We start from the raw sequence: 20,835 nt of genomic DNA, 5'->3' as shown, positions 1-20,835 counted from the left end.
TCGTGGTGGGGGTGCATCCACAATTGCTGTGATCTTCGAAGGTGCAGTGTGAAGTCCATTTGCATCAATCACGTGCCCTAGATATTCCACAGATGACTGAAAAAAGTCACATTTCTCCTTACGGACTCTCAATCCGTATTCCTTCAGCCTCTGAAGGGTCGCATCCAAGTTGCGCAGATGCTCTTCATCATCTGCTCCTGTACACAGGATATCATCCAGACAGCATTGCACACCAGGTAATCCGCTCAGGATTTGATCAATCGCTCGTTGAAACAATGCTGGAGCTTATGTGATGCCAAAAGGCAACCTGCAAAATCTGAAAAGTCCCTTATGTGTGTTAATAGTCAACATGTCACGTGACTGCTCTTCAACGTGCATTTGCAGGTAAGCTTGGTTGAGATCTATTTTGCTGAACTTTTGTCCTCCACTCAGACCAGCAAATAAGTCATCAATCAGCGGAAGGGGATACTGCTCTGCTGTTAATACAGGATTCACGGATACCTTGAAGTCTCCGCAGATCCGGATTCCGCCGTCCTTTTTAGGAACTGGAACGATGGGCGTGGCCCACTCGCTGGTCGTAACCGGCTCCAGAACCCCATTCTTGACCAATGCGTCTAAATTAGACTCCACTTTGGGCCGAATGGCGTACGGCACAGGTCTAGCCTTCATAAAGACTGGCTTGGAGTCAGGCTTGAGATGCAGCTTCACTGTAATTTTTTTCATGCTGCCCAGTTCCTCACGAAAAACCTCCTGGTGTTTTCCCAGTATGGCCTGTAGCTGAGAGGAACCATGCGACAGCTTTCTCACTCCTTGCCAGTTGAGTCTGATTGTTTTGAGCCACACACGTCCCATTATAGCAGGGCAGTTCTTCTGCGTAACATACACAGGCAGCTTAGCAGTTTGGCCATTGTATTGAACAGTCACCTCTGCCATTCCTTTCATAGGCACTCGATGTCCAGTATATCCTTTAAATACTGTGTCGGAGGGTTTGAGTGGAAGGTGCTTCAGACATGTCCTATAGACATTATATGACACTAGTGATGCTTTTGACCCAGTGTCAATCTGCATTTTTACAACATGTCCCTCCAGTTTGGGCTTGATCCAAAAGCCGTCTGAGGTTTCATCCACCTTCAGTATTCGCACAGTATTTATTGCAGACAACACTTCTTCATCTGAGGAGTCATTTGCTCTATCCTCATGAAGCTTAACTGTGTGAACATGTCTTTCTTTTTTGAATCTTGCAGTGCCTCTTTTATTTCCAGGCTTTGAGTCCTTATCCTTGCACCTTTTGTTCCTGCATGCCCGTGCTACATGACCTTTTTTTCCACAGTTGTTGCAATCCATTTCTTTGCACCAGCAATCACTAGCAAGGTGTCCTAACTTGCCACAGCGGAAGCATGGTCCCTGTGCATTTGCTTTACCATTGTCTAGTTTGTGTACTCTGTCTGTAGCATGTAGCGCATGGGCTTCTTTTGATGCCATTTCCATGGTCACACTGATATTAATTGCCTTCTCAAGAGTCAAGTCACTTTCCGTGAGCAATTTCTTCTGTGCAGCTTCATTTCTTAAACCACACACAAGTCTGTCTCTTAATGTGTCATTTCAAACATCTTTAAACTCACAGTGTTCAGCTAATTTGCGTAACGATGCAACGAACATTGTGACAGACTCACCCTCTTCTTGGTTTCGCTTGTGAAACCTGAACCGTTCAGCGATCACGAGGGGCTTGGGCGAGAAGTGTTTGGTCAGTGTGTCCACGATCTCTGTGAAACTTTTATTGCCTGGCTTTGCTGGCTGTAGCAGGCTCCTTAGCAGGGTAAAAGTCTTTGGGCCTATCACACTCAAAAAAATGGGCACCAGTTTAGCATCCTGTATGTCGTTAGCCGCAACGAAATATCCAAAACGCTCCGTATATGAGCTCCATTGCTCCGTGCTTTCGTCGAAGGGACCGATAGGGCCAGTAACTCCAGCCATTACTCGGCCCCTGGTTGAATGGCACTCTTCCCCTCACAACTGTTCCTTTTCGTAACGTCTCTTTTTCCCGTTTACGTTTGGTTAGCGTCACTTACGGAGTCTGCCTTCGTCGTCCTGTCCGCTGTACATTCCTCCCTCCGGCGCCGTCTAACACCAAGTCAGTACGAGGCATCAGCAGGAAAAAAAAGTGTAAAACTCCAAGCGGACTGCAGCGTCGGTCCAGACGTCCTCGTCGCCACTTTTGTTAAATCTTCACTCCGGGTTACTAGTATAACAATGATACTCGGACCACGACGTAACTTGAGGTATTTATTATAACGGCATAACTTAACATGGAGCTAGCCCGAGCGACAGCCTAAAGCTGGTTTCCCATAATGCCTCTGGGCATGACCGCTACGGGTCCTGTTATAACCCAAAATACACAACATGATCCATGCCCTCAGTAAATACTTTCCCGGTGAGTTATGAGATCAGTCCCTAGTTTCACTTCATAGAGAACAAAACATTATGCTCATTTTCTACATTATAGTCCCCATTAAGCTCCACAACAACAATAGTTGGTAGTAGTTACAATTAGTTGGTAGCCCATTACAGTTTAAAAAGCTAATTTTTCAAATCAATAGGCAACGTCCATCCTTTAAACACAGGTTTTGGTTTGATCATTATGCCAGCTCAAATTATAACTCCAGCACTATCTTACATTGATTATGGTTCATGTTCAGTCTGCCAACCTCAGGACTTTGGTGTCATATCCTTTATCCTGGTTTTGTTGAACAAGACGCTGATGTCACTGTACCTTTACTGTGTTCTTACATACACAGAAGAAGAAAGTACAATAAATACTACATCTATTACATGCACCAGTGGGACTAGATGTAACCAAAAATCAAAATCGCTTGGAATATGCCTTGTTGTTTACATACTGCTAACACCATCTGATCTCCATCAGAGCACTGACAATATATTTTGTTAACTTGCTGCTGGCGCAATGAGGACTTTGTCAAACTGAAAAAATGTCCCACCCTTTGAAGTAGGGCTGTAAGGTTTGCAGCTTTCCTCATGGGGCTATAATTTTGGCCATATTGAACAGGAGCTGCTGCCCAACATAGAAACAGATGCTAGTGAACCATTTAATTGTAGTAGTTCAACATATCTACAGAAAACTTTGTTAGTTCCTGCGTGTTGTTGTCCAAGCTTAATCTCCCAAATTAAGAATTTCACTGGTGCCATTAGAGTTCATTGCGTCCTTATAGGAGTTCCTCCTGCACGTACCCTTTGTCTCCTCAGGACTGCTTCAGTTTCTAAAAACAGCACTTTTCTGTCAAGCCTTGAAGTGGTCATGCATCACATCTGTCTTCACCACTCCTTTCTACTTTGATGTTCCAACAATACAGAACAGTCTCCCTCGTCGGGTGCCTGACCTGGATCTGATTGTATAACACTACTGTTCTGAATGTTCTTAGACAAAATTTCCTATACTTTTTTTTTTTAAATTAACCTGATCTTGAAAACTTTGTTTTTTTATTTAAAATGATATTAAACAGTGCAACCACTATATTAAATTTACCACAGGGCAAAAGTTTGCATTGGATGTTTGTTTTATAAAATGTTTTAGAATAGACACTTGTCACAGTGATGGATTGATAGTACACAGTGTTTAGTTTTATGTAGCCAGAGCAGTTTGCACAAGTTGCACAAGTATAGCAAATATTAGATACTCCGAAGACAAGGTTTTGTTTTAAGAAGACATTGTTGTGTGTTCTTAGCAAAATCAACAAAATCTTATAAAACATTTCAGGATGCACTCGTCTGTAACAGAAGCTGAATTTTTAATATCCTTGGTGTGTCAGTAGAATCAGATAGTAACAACAGAGGTACATTGATGATGCCTCCATTAGCGTCCACTACCAGCTGTTATGCTCTTCTGCTTCTGTCCCCACTCCCACTAGCACAAGACCTACCCAAGCATGTTTCAGAGTAATAAAGTGCAGTCAGTGTAAATGCATGTCTTTATTCTCTGTAACAGAGAAAGGCTTGTTCACTGCACAGTGCACTTAGAGCTTTACCCTGCAGGAGAACCATAATAAACATTAAACCAGAGCAGGAATACATATCCTTAAAGCCTCGTCTAAGAATGCTTTGTTCCAGTTCCTTATAAATGTCATATGAACAGCAGTCAGAAATGGATAGCTTTAGAACTGGCTGCTTAGGATGAACATGTGATGTGCAAAGAAAAATGGAGATAAAGGTCCCTAAAGTCAGCCTATTATTATGTGTTCTGCCATGTATGCTTTTGTCTGTCATATAATTACTGTTCCACTGCTGTTTGATCATATTAATGCTGGTCTAAATTATAAGGCTTCAGATTGCTTTAAATGCTTTGCTTCTATGTTTGAATCTTTATTCATCTGAATTCTATTCAGTTTTATTCATATAGTGCAAAATCACAACAGGAGCCGCTTCAAAGTACTTTATATTGTAAAGTAAAAACCGTATAATAATACAAAGCATATGGATCACATTTGTATGACGAATCCCTAATATGGTCATCTCAAACACATACTGTAGCTCTGGCTGAGAGAACAAAAGACCCACCCACATACTCTTTAAGCCTTTGTGAGGGGCTGCTAATTAAAAGACAGTTGGGTTAAGATATGAAATGTTAAAATGGCTTGTTTCAGACTGAGGAACTCAACCAAAACCCAAGATAAGATAAATAACAATTGCTTTGAACTGCAGATCACACAAAGCTCCTACTGTATAGAGACCACAAAAATATGGACTTTTAAGTCTATTTCATAGCAAAGATGTTCAGTAGAGTTGCATATTCTATTTTGGCCCGAACTGATTAATTCTTGGCTCTTTTTGATTCATCACAAGACATATTATCTTAATGCTAAATACAATAAAATGTTACACAAAGGGACAATTTTACATCACTGGTAAATATACACTTGGCTGGTACATTTTAGCTACTGGAAACCTTTGTTGGCAAAAAGTCACTTGATGCGTAATTTGTGAGAAAAGTTCTACTTTTTCTACTCAAGATCCACTTTTCTTTTCTTGAGTTGTTGGTAAAAACTCATTCAAGTTCTCTTTGAGTTTGCATATTTTATGTGAAACGTTTTTAGGTTCACATCAGCAATAATACTGGTGTACTAACAGAAATGTATGGGAAAATAGCTCAGTAGCCTAAGGTCCATGTTTGAGCATTCAGCCAGCACCAGTTTAGGGCAGTCAGCTTAAACAGTAAACTGCTTTGATTCAGTTTTTATTGTAAATTGAATTTGGAGTACAACAGCAATGCCCCTTTCCACTTACACGTCCTAACAAGTCCAACAGGTAGAGAAGATTGTCAAAGATACGGAAAATCAAATAACAAAAATCAAACAAAACAGTGTCAAATTATATTATAACACCTTCCTGCCCCCATTTTGTCTGTTTTTTCCTAAATGAATGCAGACAGATACTTTCTTATTAGTCTCTGAACCCCTGACTGATTCTGCTGACCTTTGAAATGGCCAATAATGTTTATGCTACCTGCAATCAATTTTCTCTATAAAACAATGTCTTTAGATTTTTCAACTTTAAAACATATCAGAGGATTTTTGTGCTTCAAGTTCAGAGGTATATACTGATGTTTTATGAAAAAATGTGTGCGTATATTGATACGTGCTTACCTCTCTTCTGTAGGTAAGGTCACAAAGTGTCCAGCCTAGGGACTGTACTTTTTATATTAATGAGTGAAATCTGTTGTTGGCCTCAACGCCTTTCTGTGGTATCTGTTTTGTTTACTTTTTACTTCCTTATTATGCATACCTGTATCTGCAGTTAAACTCAGAAAGCAACTTGTCTGGATGAATGTCATGGATCGCTGTGTGGCAGGCAGGATGAGGACCCAATCGCAAAACTCACAGACTCAGGGGATGAACTCAAAAAGCAGCTTTATTGCTGACAAAGGATGACAGGAAATACAAAACTAAACTGGGAAAAACTAACAAAGCTCACCAAGGAACACAGGGGAATCACACACAGCATGAGGGAGAACACGACACAGAACTGAGGGAGACGCAGACATAAATACACAGAGGGTTAACGAGGGAAGTGGGAGCACACGGGGAACACAGGTGACACTGATAATCATAACAAGACACGGCAGGAGTGAACACCACACTGGCGGGAGACGGGCAAAGTAAAACAGGAAGTACAGAGGTTCAGACAGGAGGAGAGAGAGCACGGGGAAAACACAGACATAACGGGCTGGGGAAAACATAGAATAAACACAAAGAGAGACAAGGGCTCATGACTACACAGAGGGGCACACAGGGGGTAAGAGTCACGAAGGGAAAACACTTAGGGAACAACACACCAGGGCAACTCAGGAAACATGGCCTAAATAAGGAACAAAATACAAAAATACATGAAAACTAAGAATACTGGGCCAACATGGCCCAGGACCATGACAATGAAATGGTTGAACGTGGCTCACAGTGTGTTTGAAGATGAAAATTCTTTCAGTAAGATGACAGATTCAGGACTGGAGTGATAATATCTACCTGTAGAAATGTCTGCTTTCCCTATTTCTCATTGGTACAAATACCCATTAAATTGTTCTGCGACTTACATTGGAGACTCCTGAAGTATTCATAATGCATCATGAAAACCTGGTTAATCAGACTCTGCATGGCATAGATGTATTTTCCTTGTATTGTTTCTAGTTGTCTGCTTCCATTCCACATCACCAAAGAATTACAAATGGAGCTAGGTGCCTGTCTATTCAGAGGATTACTGAGAAGCTTCAGGTGCTCAAGAGTGGTAAAGAACTGCTTGCTAGCCAAGCCTGTCAGGTCTCACCATTGTAATTCTCTAATTGCAGAGCGCTTACGTGAGTTAGCCCTTGCTATTGTCAAACTCATGTCACAGTTGGTAGTTGCAACGGCTACCAGACGTTGCAACTACGCTACCAGACATCCAAATCTTACTGTGGTTTTCTGCAGTGCTCCATGAAATAGCTACTTCATAGCTTTATAACTTTATAACTTTATACTCTAATGTGATTTTGTGTGCTAAGCTGCTAAGCTAAGGTTAAGCTTTTGATCAGTCAAACTAAAGGCTTGCCTTTTTTATTCAATTTATACGGAAGTCTGTATTTAGCTCCTCATCTTGCAATTCATGACATGACTGGAAATCTTTATTCCGGAGTTATCTGCTAGAATAGAATAGTCATTTTTGTCTGTTTTGTTTTTAGGGTCCATTTTAATAAATATTAATTAATTTGATATAAAATTAATTTTACGTAAGTAAAATTGTGCTAGCAATGCTACAACTGAGCTGCACGGCTACCAGACATCCAAATCTTACTGTGGTTTTCTGCAGTGCTCCATGAAATAGCTACTTCATCGCTTTATAACTTTATAACTTTATACTCTAATGTGATTTTGTGTGCTGCACTCTAGCCTGTTTTCTTTGATCTCCGATTAAATGATCAACTGGTCTTATGTGTGGCCTTTTTGATTTTATATTGTAGTATAATATACTTTTATATCATATGCAGCTGATATATGATATATGATATCTGTAATGTCTTTTCAAAATAGATCCATGGATAATTTACTGTTTTTTGCCTCCTTTCAGATGAGATCATGCAGCAGGACATCAGGCCCCTGCTGGCCGTAGACATCATAGAGCAGCTTCACCGCCAGTTTGCCTCGCTATCTGGTAAGTAACCTGCAATGTTCTATTTGCCCTCATTCCATACCTGAAGTTCATGTTAGGTGGAGGTATTGAAACAAAACTCTGGGTGGGACAACAAATGAGTGGTTAAAAGGAGACAAACAAGGAAAAACAGGAGACACAACAAAAGTAGCAAACACTGGACACAGTATCTGTTAACTCATGAATACTGCTATAGTACCATGACAGAAACATTAATAATCACACCATTATCATTACTAGCTACATTAAATCCACAGTTCCGTAAATTTAAGAGAAAAATATTGCACATATTTAGTCTTTTATGGCCATTATGTAACATGGAGCACTAATTAAAGCCTTTTTCATTTTTTACCCCTGACATCCTGTTACAGTACCACTTCTCCCTGTGCCTTCATGCTTACTGTAACTAAATATTAAGATATTTCAAAAAAACCCAAAAACATTCTCAGCAGTTTTTTAGCTGATGTTCTATTTTTGTGTTTTGTATCACAAGTTATGCAAGTGCCAGAAGAAAGGACTTCATGTGTAACTCAGCTGCTTCACTCTCTCATGACTTTTTATTCTTCACCGAGGAAATCACAAGCAAACGGATAATATGAGGAAACCACTGAAATCCCTTCAGCTGACTTGCTCACTGATTCTATTTGTTGATGTTTTTAAAAAAGAGGAAATCTGCTGGAGTGATATGTAATCATGATTCATTTAATTCCACAAAACACAGCAGTTCACTGGAGGTTTATACACACACAGATCTTCCTGTCCACATGTTTTGGGTTTTCTTTTAATTCCCCCTGGGGATTTGGGGCTTTTGAAAGTTCATTTGGCATTTTCAAGTTTGCTATGGCACTGAAACCTTATTCTCTTATTTAACAGTATTATTATATTCTGTCCTGGCATCTAGGTGCAAGTATCTGCTTTCTTGCAAACACACAAAATGGAGCTTGGTCAAAGATAGTGGATGCTATGATCTCTGGGGTTTTTTATGTTGTGCTTAAGTTGGCATTTGAATTCCTTATTTAAGATGTTCTCTGTTTGTTTTTAGGCATCCTGAGCTTTAAATAGAGTTAATTTTGCCTATATTTTCCATTTCACTGTTTCGTTATTGTTGTTACTTCCTGTTTTTATTATGGTAGTTATTTGTCTCCAGCTTTACTGCCCCACTACCTGTCTTGTTGTCCTTGATTACTTTGACCTGCATCTCCTGACTCTTCTGTATCCAGCTCCCTGATTTCCCTTTTGTCCTGACTTTGCAGCACTCTTTTCTCTACCAGCTGACCTACCAGTCTCTTCCTGCCTGTTGCCTGTCTATTTTGTGGTTAAGCTTTTGATCAGTCAGACTAAAGGCTTGCCTTTTTTTATTCAATTTACACGGAAGTCTGTATTTAGCTCCTCATCTTGCAATTTATGACATGACTGGAAATCTTTATTCCGGAGTTATCTGCTAGAATAGAATAGTCATTTTTGTCTGTTTTGTTTTTAGGGTCCATTTTAATAAATATTAATTAATTTGATATAAAATTAATTTTACGTAAGTAAAATTGTGCTAGCAATGCTACAACTGAGCTGCACATAACATGTTGTGTAATACTGATTTATTAATTCAAGATTTCATCCAACACACATCTTCCAGGGAACTGCTTCCTCCAGTTCTTTATAGGCTTCAGATAATAACATCTCAGGGAAATTGGCTGCAATAAAGATAAAGTCATAGCACAAAGAATTGTGTAAAAACACGAGCCAATAAAAAACCAAGAATGAGTAGACCACCAGACACTTTCAAATTCTAAAATGTAATGTACACATTAATGTTGTATCACCTTTTAAACTGAGAGCTCCATACGTGACAGAAGAAACATGAGAGAACATAAGCATTTTGTTTGCTTTTTGATTTCTTAAAAAAATATTTGAACATTTTTTTACAGCAACTTAAAGTTCAATTTGAAGCCTTAAAAACATTTAAGTGGTATATGTTTCTTTGTTTCTTTGTGTTATTGAAAAGCTTTTCATTTGAGGAAGTATGGATTTGAACTTTGTTGCTGAGACTATTGATGAGGAGAACATTAGTGGATGAGCAACTCTTAAAATGAGTTACACTAAAAGTAATATGCCATACCTTTAAAATATTGAATTCAATTCTTTTTTCTTTGTTTTTTTTTAGTCTAATTGGCACAAACACCTAGTTGTGCAGTCTGCTGTTATAAACTCTTATGAAATAATTAACAAGAGTTGTTCTAAAGAGCTCACCAAAAGCTTTTAGAAGTCATAATAACTCACCCATGAAGTGGTGGACCATATTAATCTACAGAGAAGTGTTACAGAGATACATAGTGTGAAAAAGTCACAGATATCCTAAATTCAGTAAATGCAAAGATTCAAACCTCCTCTGGTATTAGCATCAGCACAAAAACTGCCACCAGAAGCTTCTTGGCATAGGTTTGCATGACCAATCAGCTTCTGTAGGTGTAATGCGTAGGTGGTTCACTACATGTATTTGCACATCATAGCTCACAATGATAAGCAAATGCGACCAGTTATTAACTATGGAACTGGTGGAAAGTCACATAATTTTAAGTTTAAAGGTTAGACAGGAGCATGCTTTTAGCATCCCAGCATTCACACTTGGTGCCCTCAGACTTTTCCAGATGTGCTGTTAGTGGTGACACAGCAGTCTGTGTGGTTCTCCAGGGATGCCTCTCATTCCTTCTCTCAGTCGTCTCACCAAACAGCCAAAATAACTGTTTCCAAAAGTTCCTCTCTCAGCATTACTTGCCTCTCGAATTACATAAGGGTAACACAAGTCTGGTTCATAGTCCTCACCACATGTGTGTGCCTACTGTGAGTGTGTGTGCCTTCTCAGTAGGATCCAGGTTTAAACGCTATGATCATTTGGTTTGCTATTTTTGTCTCTCTGTATACACATTTTATATATACATGAACTGGAACCAGTGAGGGTTTCCTTTTGCCAGAGACCAGTTAGGAAGTATACCAAACAATTTCATGCCTCTTTTCTTAGAGTTTTTATGATTTTGTTTTCCCTCATGGACAGCTGCAGGATTTGTTGCTTTCTTTTGATTCTCCTTAAAAAGTAAAGGGGAAACACATCACTGAGTGGTCAGTGTAAAACCCATCACTTTTTCTGGGTTAGATGATCATTGCACTACTAGCAGCAGGCAAGGAGTTGCAAGCAGGAAATTGGAAACATGCACATTTCACGTACTTTTACGGCAGTAACTTTATTAGGGAGAATTAACAGAGTCTTTTATGTTCTTAGAGAGGAAAATGTATATTTTTGTGGAGTGTTGAGTATAAACTTTCCATTCTCAGCAAGTTAGTTACATGTTTGTGGTTGAGAGATGCTGGTCAGACAAAATTCTAAACCAACAAAAATATCCTCAGATGTGCTGATTCAAGGTTATGCACAGCCCTTTAATGTCTGTATGAATGTCTGTAACTTTTAGCATTACAAACACTGTTAGTTTTTTTCTCAAGTAGCATGCCGTAGCAATGTTTTATTTGTCAAGCCAGCAGATTTATGGCTCATGCTCACCATCTAGTGACATTTCGAGAGATGTGCAAGTATTGGATTTTTCCAATCTGTATCTGCAACTAGAAGTGTCAAGACTACTGGTTGCACAGTGGCTCCTTGTAGGGCCCTTTTATAGATGTGCAAAGGTAAAGCATACTGATGATCAAATATAGTAAGCCACAAAAGCCTTGATTACGAGACAGAATTAACAATGAGAACAAACAAGTTTGAAAATACGACTGGTATTTTTAGACTTGTGTTTTGCTTAGCATTTACATTAGCTGGTTTAAGTTTATGAAATAATCATGGTTTGAGTTCAATAATTTCTTTCAAATCTTGAAACATTATTTAGATTATGGTTTAATGGTGTTTATTTCAGGTACATCTACAAAGTGTTGCAGACATTGAAAAATGACACTAGAGCAGGGGTGCTCAATACGTCGATCGCGATCGACCAGTCGATCGCAAAGGTAGTATTGGTAGATCGCATGGCATTAAAAAAATAGATGCCAGCCTATCATCCATCCCGTCACTTGATTGATACAGGGAAGCCAGTCAGATGACAGCAGATTTTTTCTGACGCTTAGGTCGCTGCGCATGCGCAAACAGCGGCGCGAAGTGTAGTAAAACTGACAAGCTAGTCAGCGAGTTAACTCCAATTTTTAGCTCTCGGTTTCTTCTCTTAAACCTGGCCGTCAGCAGCTACTGTCCGGACTATGCATCCCTGGCTGATTCAATTCAGTGCAAGTCATCAGAGTAAACTCAGGTAATGACAAAAAATTTACATAGTTAATTGTGTTGTGAAATATTGGATATTGCGGTTATGCATGTATATACATTGTAGATATAAAGAATCCTCAATATATTTATAAATAAGTATATGTTTTGGATTTTTGTAGTGGGTAGATCATTTTGACTTGGTCATTTTATAAGTAGCTCACATGCGGAAAAAGTGTGAGCACCCCTGCACTAGAGGGTTATCCGCTGTAGTGAAATGTGACATGAAGAACATTAATTCATAGTTATATAGTGCTTTCTAGTCTTACTGACTACTCAAAGCACTTTTTTCACAATACAAGCCACAATCAAATCTCAAGAAGACTGAAGCACACAGCCTCATCCACAGCAAGGACCAGTAATTCATGAGTCAAGTATAAGACTACCCTGAGGTCTTATACTTGACTCATTGAACAGTTTGGTCTTCTTACAGTTGGCAATGAAGACAAAAAGAGTGAAAACAGTAAAACCAAATCTGTGAGAAGTGTAAATAAAATGTTATGGTTGGACATATACTAAGAACACAATGTAGTTTAACTTTAATTGAGAGCCTAAAGGAACAAACATAGTACTGAGGTGTTAGAGTTGGGGTGTTCCTCTACCATTTTACATTTAGTAGAACCACATTCCCAAAAGTCATTGCCCATTCCCCATGTCGCTAATTTCATCTGGGTGCCTGTAATACGATTCCTACTGGGAAAACAAAACAATTTCATATATTCTGATTTAAATGGTGTCTTAACTTTCATTTCAGATATCTTAAATGAAACACAATTTTCATACAGCTGTGATGGAGGTTTTACAGATGTCCGCATTTCAACTTAAAGGGAATCCTTTAAGTTATCAAATGATAAAATGTCTTGCAATACAGTTACTGCAGTTATTGATTTGGGTTTATTTTTTCTGTGCTATAGGAGGGCGAGGGAAAGATGGTGCCCCCATCATCACTTTCCCAGAGTGCTCAGGCTTTAGCGAAGTGCCAGAGGAAGATTTCCTCAATGTAGTTACTTACCTGACCAGCATCCCCAGGTATGTATACCCACACACAATTAAAACTAATAACGAGAAAGATCATAAAGATAAAATTCCATTTGATTCAAAACTATCCCCACAGGATCACATTTGATCCTGGGTGCTTAAACGTCTTCACTGCTTCATCTCAACAGTAATATCATAAGGCTTTCTGGAAATTATGCTTAGTGGTGTACTAATTGTGTATTCCTTGAAATGTGGACAATTCTTGAGTTCTGTATTTTCCGGAGCCTGAAACCTTTGGGAATTTGATTAGCATGGCCTATAACTTTAAATTGTTTTCCTCCTCTCTCCAGCCTGGATGCTGCAAGCATTGGCTTCATTATCATCATCGACCGGCGGAAGGACAAATGGAGCTCAGTAAAGGCCTCTCTATCCAGGATCGCTGTAAGTTCAGTGAGATACTTAAATCACCATAGAAATATATACAAGGACCTTTTTAAAATGTTTCTTTTAAGTCTTTGTGTTTCCTACACAGGCGTAACAACCCTGTGAAAGCCTCATTTTCTTTTGGGCCCTTACCGTCACATTGTACCAGAGCAATGGATGGATCACAAACACATTCATTGTAGAATTCCTCATTTAACAATCAATTTCAATGCAATGGCTTGTAGTACACACCTATATCACAGCAAGAGTGCCTCTAGAACAAATCTCTTCACTCCTTCCTATTTTAAACACCATTTTTACTATCAGGCTCAGTGAGCTTGAACTAAAATGGGCAGATCTTTCATAACATGCTTCTGTAACAAACTAATTATGAACTGCAATAGTTTTATACCAGAAGAATATATTTTAGCTTGTTACAAGCAACTTACAGATAACCATGAGAATGAAAAGATGCAATATCTTATTTTAAGTTCATTTGTTATATTTTCCAGGGGGCATTCCCAGGAAATCTTCAGTTAGTGTTGGTGCTGAGGCCATCCAGGTTCTTCCAGAAGCATATAGCAGATATTGGGATCAAACTACACAAGGATGACTTCAAAATGAAGGTACCGGTAAGCATGCAGGTGTTTTATTCTGAGCCAGGGTATGGTTCTGAAACAGACACCTAAAAGAGAGACAAAAAGTATTCCCCATGATAATAGTTAGCTTTTTTGAAAACATGTCATCCAAACACACAGAGATGCTATGCTTTAACACAACGAGGGATTTTTTTTCCATAGAACAATTCCTTAAATTGCATAAGGTGTGATTTTTTTTTTTTATCACAGCACAATTAAACCTAACATTTCAATAGCAAAGTATGAAAAGCATCAAGCATGCACCACCCACCCATCCATCCATCCATCCAACCATAACTCCATCCATCTATCAGGAAAACTACACTTTCCTCTCCCTGGCCACTTTCTCCAGTGTTTCCTGGAGGACTCCAAGCTTGTTGAGAGATGTTATGTCTCTTTTGTAGGTGTTAAACATAACTATAGCTTTTTATCCTTTGATGGGCATGTCAGTGGTATCAAAACGATATAAAAATACTGACAAAGACAGACACAGTGGATCAGTTGTCAGAGTTGTGTAACATAACCAGGTCTTCCTCAATCCACTGTTTTGTTAAGATAAACACTGTGTCACATTTTTGAAGGACTGAGCAACAGTGAGCAAAGAGGTTTGGTGGGAAAGAAAGACTGGCTGCTTTGACAGGAAAATCACACAACAGGAAAATTGCATTTATTTTTTGTGAGGGAAATCATTTCATCATAGATCTTAGGTTTTAGCTAAACAAGATAAATAAATTATTCATGAATACATATTTTGATACTTATTTTCAAGTCAGCACCTACAAATGCATCTCATTTTTTAAAATTGTGTATGCAAATGTAGTAATAAAAACAATAACCCCTTACTTATATGGTGCCTTTCAAAGCAAAGTTTTGAAAGGTACAAAGTGTATGTCTTGTAAACCAAAATGTTTGATTTCCTATTTAGTAACTTACCAGGCAACGCCTCCCATCTTGCAACAACATTGACTATGAGAAGTTGTTCTACCAATTTTACTTAATAATAATGGAGCACGTAAAGCAATGCACTGTGTTTGCAGATCGTGATGCTGAACTCGCTGTCTGACCTACATGGCTATGTGGATAAAAGCCAGCTGACCCGAGAGTTAGGAGGAAACCTGGAATACTGTCACAGTCAGTGGATACACCACCGAACAGTGAGCACTGACTTACTGTAGCATTCAATACCAGATTTGACATTATAGCAGGTGTATGGTGAGCTAGATTAGAAGACATTGCAGAGTAACATGTGAGTCTGTTTCCATAGGCCATAGAAAATTTTGCCATGACAGTGAAAACCACAGCCCAGATGTTACAGAAGTTCGGGACAGACCTAGCAGAGACAGAGCTGCCCAATGACGTCCAGTGCACCAAAGACCTCCTTACAGCACACACCGACAAACACAATAACCTCAAGGTAATGTGGTGCATTAAATATGCTAGGACACACACACACATATTAACATGAGACAAAGCAAGTATTTTTACACTAGTATATCTGGTTAGCACTGGTGCCTCACAGCAAGAAAGTCTTGAGTTCAATTCCACCATCACGCCATGGTCTTTCTGTGTGGAGTTTGCATGTTCTCCCGCGTCCTCCGGCTTCCTCCCACAGTCCAAAGACATGCAGTTAGTGGGGTTAGGTTAATTGGAAACACTAAATTGCCCATAAGTGTGAATGCAGGAGTAAATGTGAGTGCAATTTGCTGTTAGCCCTGCAACAGACTGGCGACCTTTCTAGGCTGTACTCTGCCTCTCGCTCTAAGACAGCTGGGATAGGCTCCAGCCTTGGAATATTCTACGTGACTGACTTTACCTACTTCAAATATCAGTTTTAAATGCAAAAGTGTAGATGTCTTTAATTCCTCTACTACATGTACTTGGATATTTCTGCTGAAATAGGAACTTGCACAGATTTGCAAAAGTTTCTCTATGATATTAATGTTCTGTGATATTAATGCTTCTGTTTCTGTGAATCAGGATGAACTGAGGCTAGCTGTGAAGCAAGGCACCACCTTGTATAGTTGTATAAAAGATCAGTCAGCCAAGTCAGAGGATCATGAACTCAACCCTGATGAGATGGAAAACCAAACTACTGTGGAAAGGTAACAAACGACAAAGACTCCTTTATAGATGTCATGCACACTGTATATTGTTATGTATTTTGAGCAATTATGTACCAATTCTCATTACATTTGTAATCTGTGTTTTAGGCTTTTGGCCCAGCTAGATGAGACAGAAAATGCCTTTGAACAGTTCTGGAGCAAACACCATCTCAAACTGGAGCAGTGCCTACAGTTGCGTCACTTTGAGCAGGACTTCAGAGAGGTAAAGTATGCCATTGCCATGCAGCCTTTGGTTTTTCATGTGAGGTACTGCAAGTAGACCAGTGGAAAGGGCAATGTTTCGCATCTTCACATATTACAATGAGTGTATGTCCTCTACATTTCTAAAAATGTTTTTTTAATATCACATTTTTATGAAACAACTTGATCTTGGGATAATTTAATGCAGAGAGAACAGGGATGAGTGAATCTTTCATTTTTACAAATAATGTTTTGCAGAGGTGGCCCCTTGCTGTGTGTGTTCCCTCCGCTCTCTCCCCACCGATGCGTACACTGTCCGGTCTTGTGGTGTTTGTTGTGTCGAATCTAGCATAGAATACGTTTAGATCCTCACACAGAGGCCGTGGTGTGCTGATTTTCCCCTCTTTAGTCTGTGAATGTGTTTAGTCCCTGGCACATTCTCCCACGATTGTGAAATTGCTGTTCCACTTTGTCCCTGTACTCCCGTTTGGCTGCTTTAATGAGTTGGTAATTTGCGTGTTTGTAGTCCAATGTGTTCGCGGAGGCAAAAGCAGTGTTCCCTGCCGCCAGTGCAGTGCAAACATCACTCTTAATCCACGGTTTTTGATTTGGGTAGACTTTTAACTGTTCTGGGTGGGACGACATCTTCCACGCATTTTCTGATAAATCTGTAGACTGAGTTTGTGTCCTCATTGATGTCGTCAGCAGCCATGTGAAACATTCCCCAGTCCGCGTTATCAAAACAGTCCCACAACATGGACTTTGATTGGTCCGACCAACGGTATAAACGCCGCCTCTGGGTGTGCGGTTTCCTTACTGCTAATCACGCTGTACAGTTCTCTGCATGTTCGATCAGTGTCGGCTTGTGGGGGGATGTAAACAGCCATAATAATGACTGCTGTAAATGCTCTCTGTAGCCAGAATGGCCAGCACTTAATCATCAGGTACTCCAGGTCCAGTGAGCAGAAGGAGTTAACCGGGTGCACGTTGGGGCAGTCACATCAGCTGTTGTTGATGCACACACCACCGCCTCTGCCTTTCTCAGTTTGCTCCTGTGACCAATGCGCTGCCCCGGTAGTTGTATGGCGGAGTCCGATAGCCAGGTTTCTGTGAGGAAGATCACGCAGCAATCCCGCATCTCTCACTGGAATGAGATCCGTGTCCGAAATTCGCACAGCTTGGTCTCCAGAAACTGCACAATAGCCTGTAATAAACTGGAGAGCGGTGGTCTGTTAGTGGGCCATCTCAGTCGAACCAGAACGTTGGATCTTCTGCGTCGGCGTTTGCGGCCTCCTCCACGGGGCCAGAACAAAGGTGTCTCAGGCAAGATGAATGGGGGGTTGCAAACTTGAACTCAGGTAAACGATAAGAAAATTCAGCTCTCAGGCCCCCTCCTTGATTCAGAGATGGTCTTTCCCTTTTCACGTAAATGGCCTCCTTGACTCCACGCTCAAACCAGCGTTCCTCCCTGTCCAGGATGTGTACATCCTCATCCTTGAAACAGCGTCCACTGGCCTGTAGGTGTAAATAGACTGCAGAGTCCTGGCCTGACAAGGCAGCTCTTCTGTGTTGTGCTAAAGGGTACATCTTTCGCCATCTTACAATGCTGTGATTGCAGCCATTACCCAACTCTCTGTGAATGGTACTCATGGCCATTGATCAGTGGGTTTTGGTCAGTGGTTGTTGATCAATGGTCATGAGAATTTGCATAATTAAGATTAAGGAACTGACCTCCCAGCTCATTGTTCCTTCAGGTTCAGTCATTATGCAAATGTACTGTTTATAAGATTGGGGAAACCTGCAGTCAGCTGAGACTGAAGACGTCACTTAGATGAGTGACAAAACGTTTCTCCCACAAAACGCTACATCCATTTAGTTCCTTTTATTCGGTAACTAGCCAGAAAGTAAAAAGCAAGAATGCAGTGAATGAGTGAGCAGAGATGAAAAACTATGGGGACAACAGGGCAGATACCAGTTTCTTTGCTCACAGCTTACATCACTGGCACGTCTCCAACCTCCTAATAAAATAGAACTGTTATTCTCAGCAGTCATCACAGCTTCTTCTGGTGTAAAGCCAAAGACACCTTTTGCATAATGATAAAATCCAAGTGCCTTCAGAGGGCTATGCATATACATTCATAATACAGAGACAGGCATCACTTACTGCTATCAGTCAACATGATTAAACTAAAGGCCTTCTATTTTTATGTTTTAGATTAATTAAACACACGAAAACAGCAACAATAAAGGGAAATATTAACACCATGTGCCCCAAAACCTTAATACCCCCCCCCCAAAAAAAAGTAAGAGTAACCCGACATACAAAAATGGAATAAAATGAAATTACAGTTGCTACAGTGTCAACAATAGCAAGTACTGTTGCCACCTTCTCCAAGCAAAGCACAGCTCTGATGCAGTTTCCACACTGATTAATATATAATACAGGCAGCCATGGTTTAGAGGAAAATACAGTCAGGGCAGAAAGAAAGGACCACACTGCCCCCTGCTGATGAATACTGAGATCACAGCCCTACTGCAGAATTCTTACAGAGCTACCAAGATACTGCTACTGTTTAATGTTTAAGCTGTGTTTTTACATTTAAAAAAAAGTTTTACACAAACTAAAGCAACAAATGTAATTCGTCGTTTGGTTTGTTTAACACGAGCAGAATAGATAACGAAGTAACTCAATGGTTCTCACTGCTTTTTCTCTGTTTCTCTCCAATCATTGGTGATCAGGTCAAAGTGTCTCTCGACAGCTTGATAGACAGTCTAAACAGCCTTTCAGACACTGGGGATTGTGTGGCCAGAGTTGAAAAAATGCTCAAGGAGCTAAAAACACTGGAGGAGAAAGCTCAGGTTTGTAATGGCACAGTTACACACACAATAGCACATAATCATTTAATAATATCGAATCATTACAAGTAATTTGGTTTCTTGTTAAAGCAATCATCATGAATCACTTTAGTAGCGTTGTAGAGTTACACAGTTGAGTGTGGATACCCTGAAGCTTTTGTTTGCACAGCTTAATGTATCATATTTAATTGATTTTCTTCCAGGCCACACTGGAAAAGGCACAACTTCACGCACTGCATGGTGACCAGCTGATTCAGAGCAATCACTATGCTGTGGACTCCATCAGACCCAAATGTGTCGAGCTCCGTCGTGTCTGTGACGACTTCAGCAATGAGGTCAAGAAAAAGACAGATATTTTGTCCAAATCTCTGCAGATACACCAGGGCATAGATAAGGTAAGGATACCATGTGAGTCGTGTACATTTACAGATGGCTACAAATCCAAAAGTTTGACTTAACACAAGCCAGATGAAATGTGATGAATCTGTTCTTTGGTTGTTGTTTTTTTAATCTTTTCATTAGATAATTCTGGACCAAAATGTCCAGACAGTGGGACATGTTGTAAAATCACACTGACATATTTACATCTTAGAATGTCACGGCCTCTATTTGCATCCAGCAGATGGCGCAAGCATTGAGTTAAAGTTGTTTAATCTTGAGTCTCTGGCACCTAAATATAATGTAAATATTATTTTTTACTCAATGTTCTTAGTGAAATGTGCTGCTGAGCACAGCTTTAATTCCAAATTTGGTTCAACTGTTTCGATATTTTAAAATGAGTTGAAAACTGCTTGGACTACTATTTGATTAGATAAATCTACAATTACATAATATGTGTTCTACATTACACCTGTGACTCGACTGGTGTAATGTGACTCTTCCAAAAAAAGAGCTGATGGTTGTTTTTCTGTTTGAGTAAGGTGTGGACGGATCATTGTTTTGACTGGGCCATCTGTCCACACTGCAGCTGTAGACATATTCAAATAAACCGTCATTAACACGCTCATCACCGTGGCTTCAGTTCTCCCGGTTGCCACAAGACCAACTATTGCAGTCATTGTGTTTAAATATGAAAATCTAAATCTATTCTAATCTTATCGTACAAGAGCACTCACCATCGGTTTGACCAAATAATCTTTTTAAAGATAAAGATATTAAAGATATTAGAAGACTGACAACTTGACATAACTCAACAATCGAGGATTTTATTACCTGCATAACAAGTTTCTACAGACCCAACTGGGATTTTACTTGCAGTATTTTCCTCCTACTACCCAAATACAGGACTCTTACACTGTGACACCATATGTGAAGGGATGATTATGTTTTCTAAAACTGAATTCTTGGCTATTTGCTGATGTCATTAGATGTTGTGTGCAGGTTAACCAATGGTGTGAGTCTGGGATCTACTTGCTGGCATCCCAGGCTGTGGATAAGTGTCAGTCACAGGAAGGGGCAGAGTCAGCACTGACAGACATCGAACATTTTCTGGAGTCAGCAGAAAAGAACCAACTGACTGAACTGAGGAACCTGCACAATCAGTATGAGGTTGTCTTGTCAGAGGATATCAAGGTACAGTCCACAAACATAATACTTTGAAAGATGTTCTGTTGCAAAAATGATGAGGACAAAGGTAGATGTATAG

At 39.8% G+C, this 20,835-nt stretch overlaps 1 protein-coding gene across 8 annotated transcripts in view; it reads left to right on the top strand.

The window, feature by feature from the left end:
- The window catches only part of mcf2l2 (MCF.2 cell line derived transforming sequence-like 2), a 113,304-nt gene that overhangs the window by 23,051 nt on the left and 69,418 nt on the right, over window positions 1–20,835 (top strand). For 7 of the 8 annotated variants that reach the window (XM_085399096.1, XM_085399089.1, XM_085399094.1 and 4 more), the window contains exons 2-12: window positions 7,609–7,692; window positions 12,907–13,021; window positions 13,321–13,411; window positions 13,906–14,025; window positions 15,069–15,185; window positions 15,296–15,445; window positions 16,009–16,133; window positions 16,242–16,356; window positions 19,074–19,193; window positions 19,394–19,585; window positions 20,571–20,762. In XM_085399096.1, coding sequence (XP_085255222.1) covers window positions 7,609–7,692; window positions 12,907–13,021; window positions 13,321–13,411; window positions 13,906–14,025; window positions 15,069–15,185; window positions 15,296–15,445; window positions 16,009–16,133; window positions 16,242–16,356; window positions 19,074–19,193; window positions 19,394–19,585; window positions 20,571–20,762 — 1,421 coding nt within the window. The remainder of the gene's footprint in view (window positions 1–7,608; window positions 7,693–12,906; window positions 13,022–13,320; window positions 13,412–13,905; window positions 14,026–15,068; window positions 15,186–15,295; window positions 15,446–16,008; window positions 16,134–16,241; window positions 16,357–19,073; window positions 19,194–19,393; window positions 19,586–20,570; window positions 20,763–20,835) is intronic. The other variant, XM_085399090.1, reaches the window with a different exon arrangement.

This window comes from Rhamphochromis longiceps, linkage group LG23, assembly GCF_057381845.1.
Source record: "Rhamphochromis longiceps isolate RC_006_pf linkage group LG23, R_longiceps_female_GT1.1, whole genome shotgun sequence".
In the NCBI taxonomy this organism is placed as follows: Eukaryota; Metazoa; Chordata; class Actinopteri; order Cichliformes; family Cichlidae; genus Rhamphochromis; species Rhamphochromis longiceps.
The sequence above is the reverse complement of the archived record's forward strand: the minus strand, read 5'-3'. Positions and strand labels throughout refer to the sequence as shown.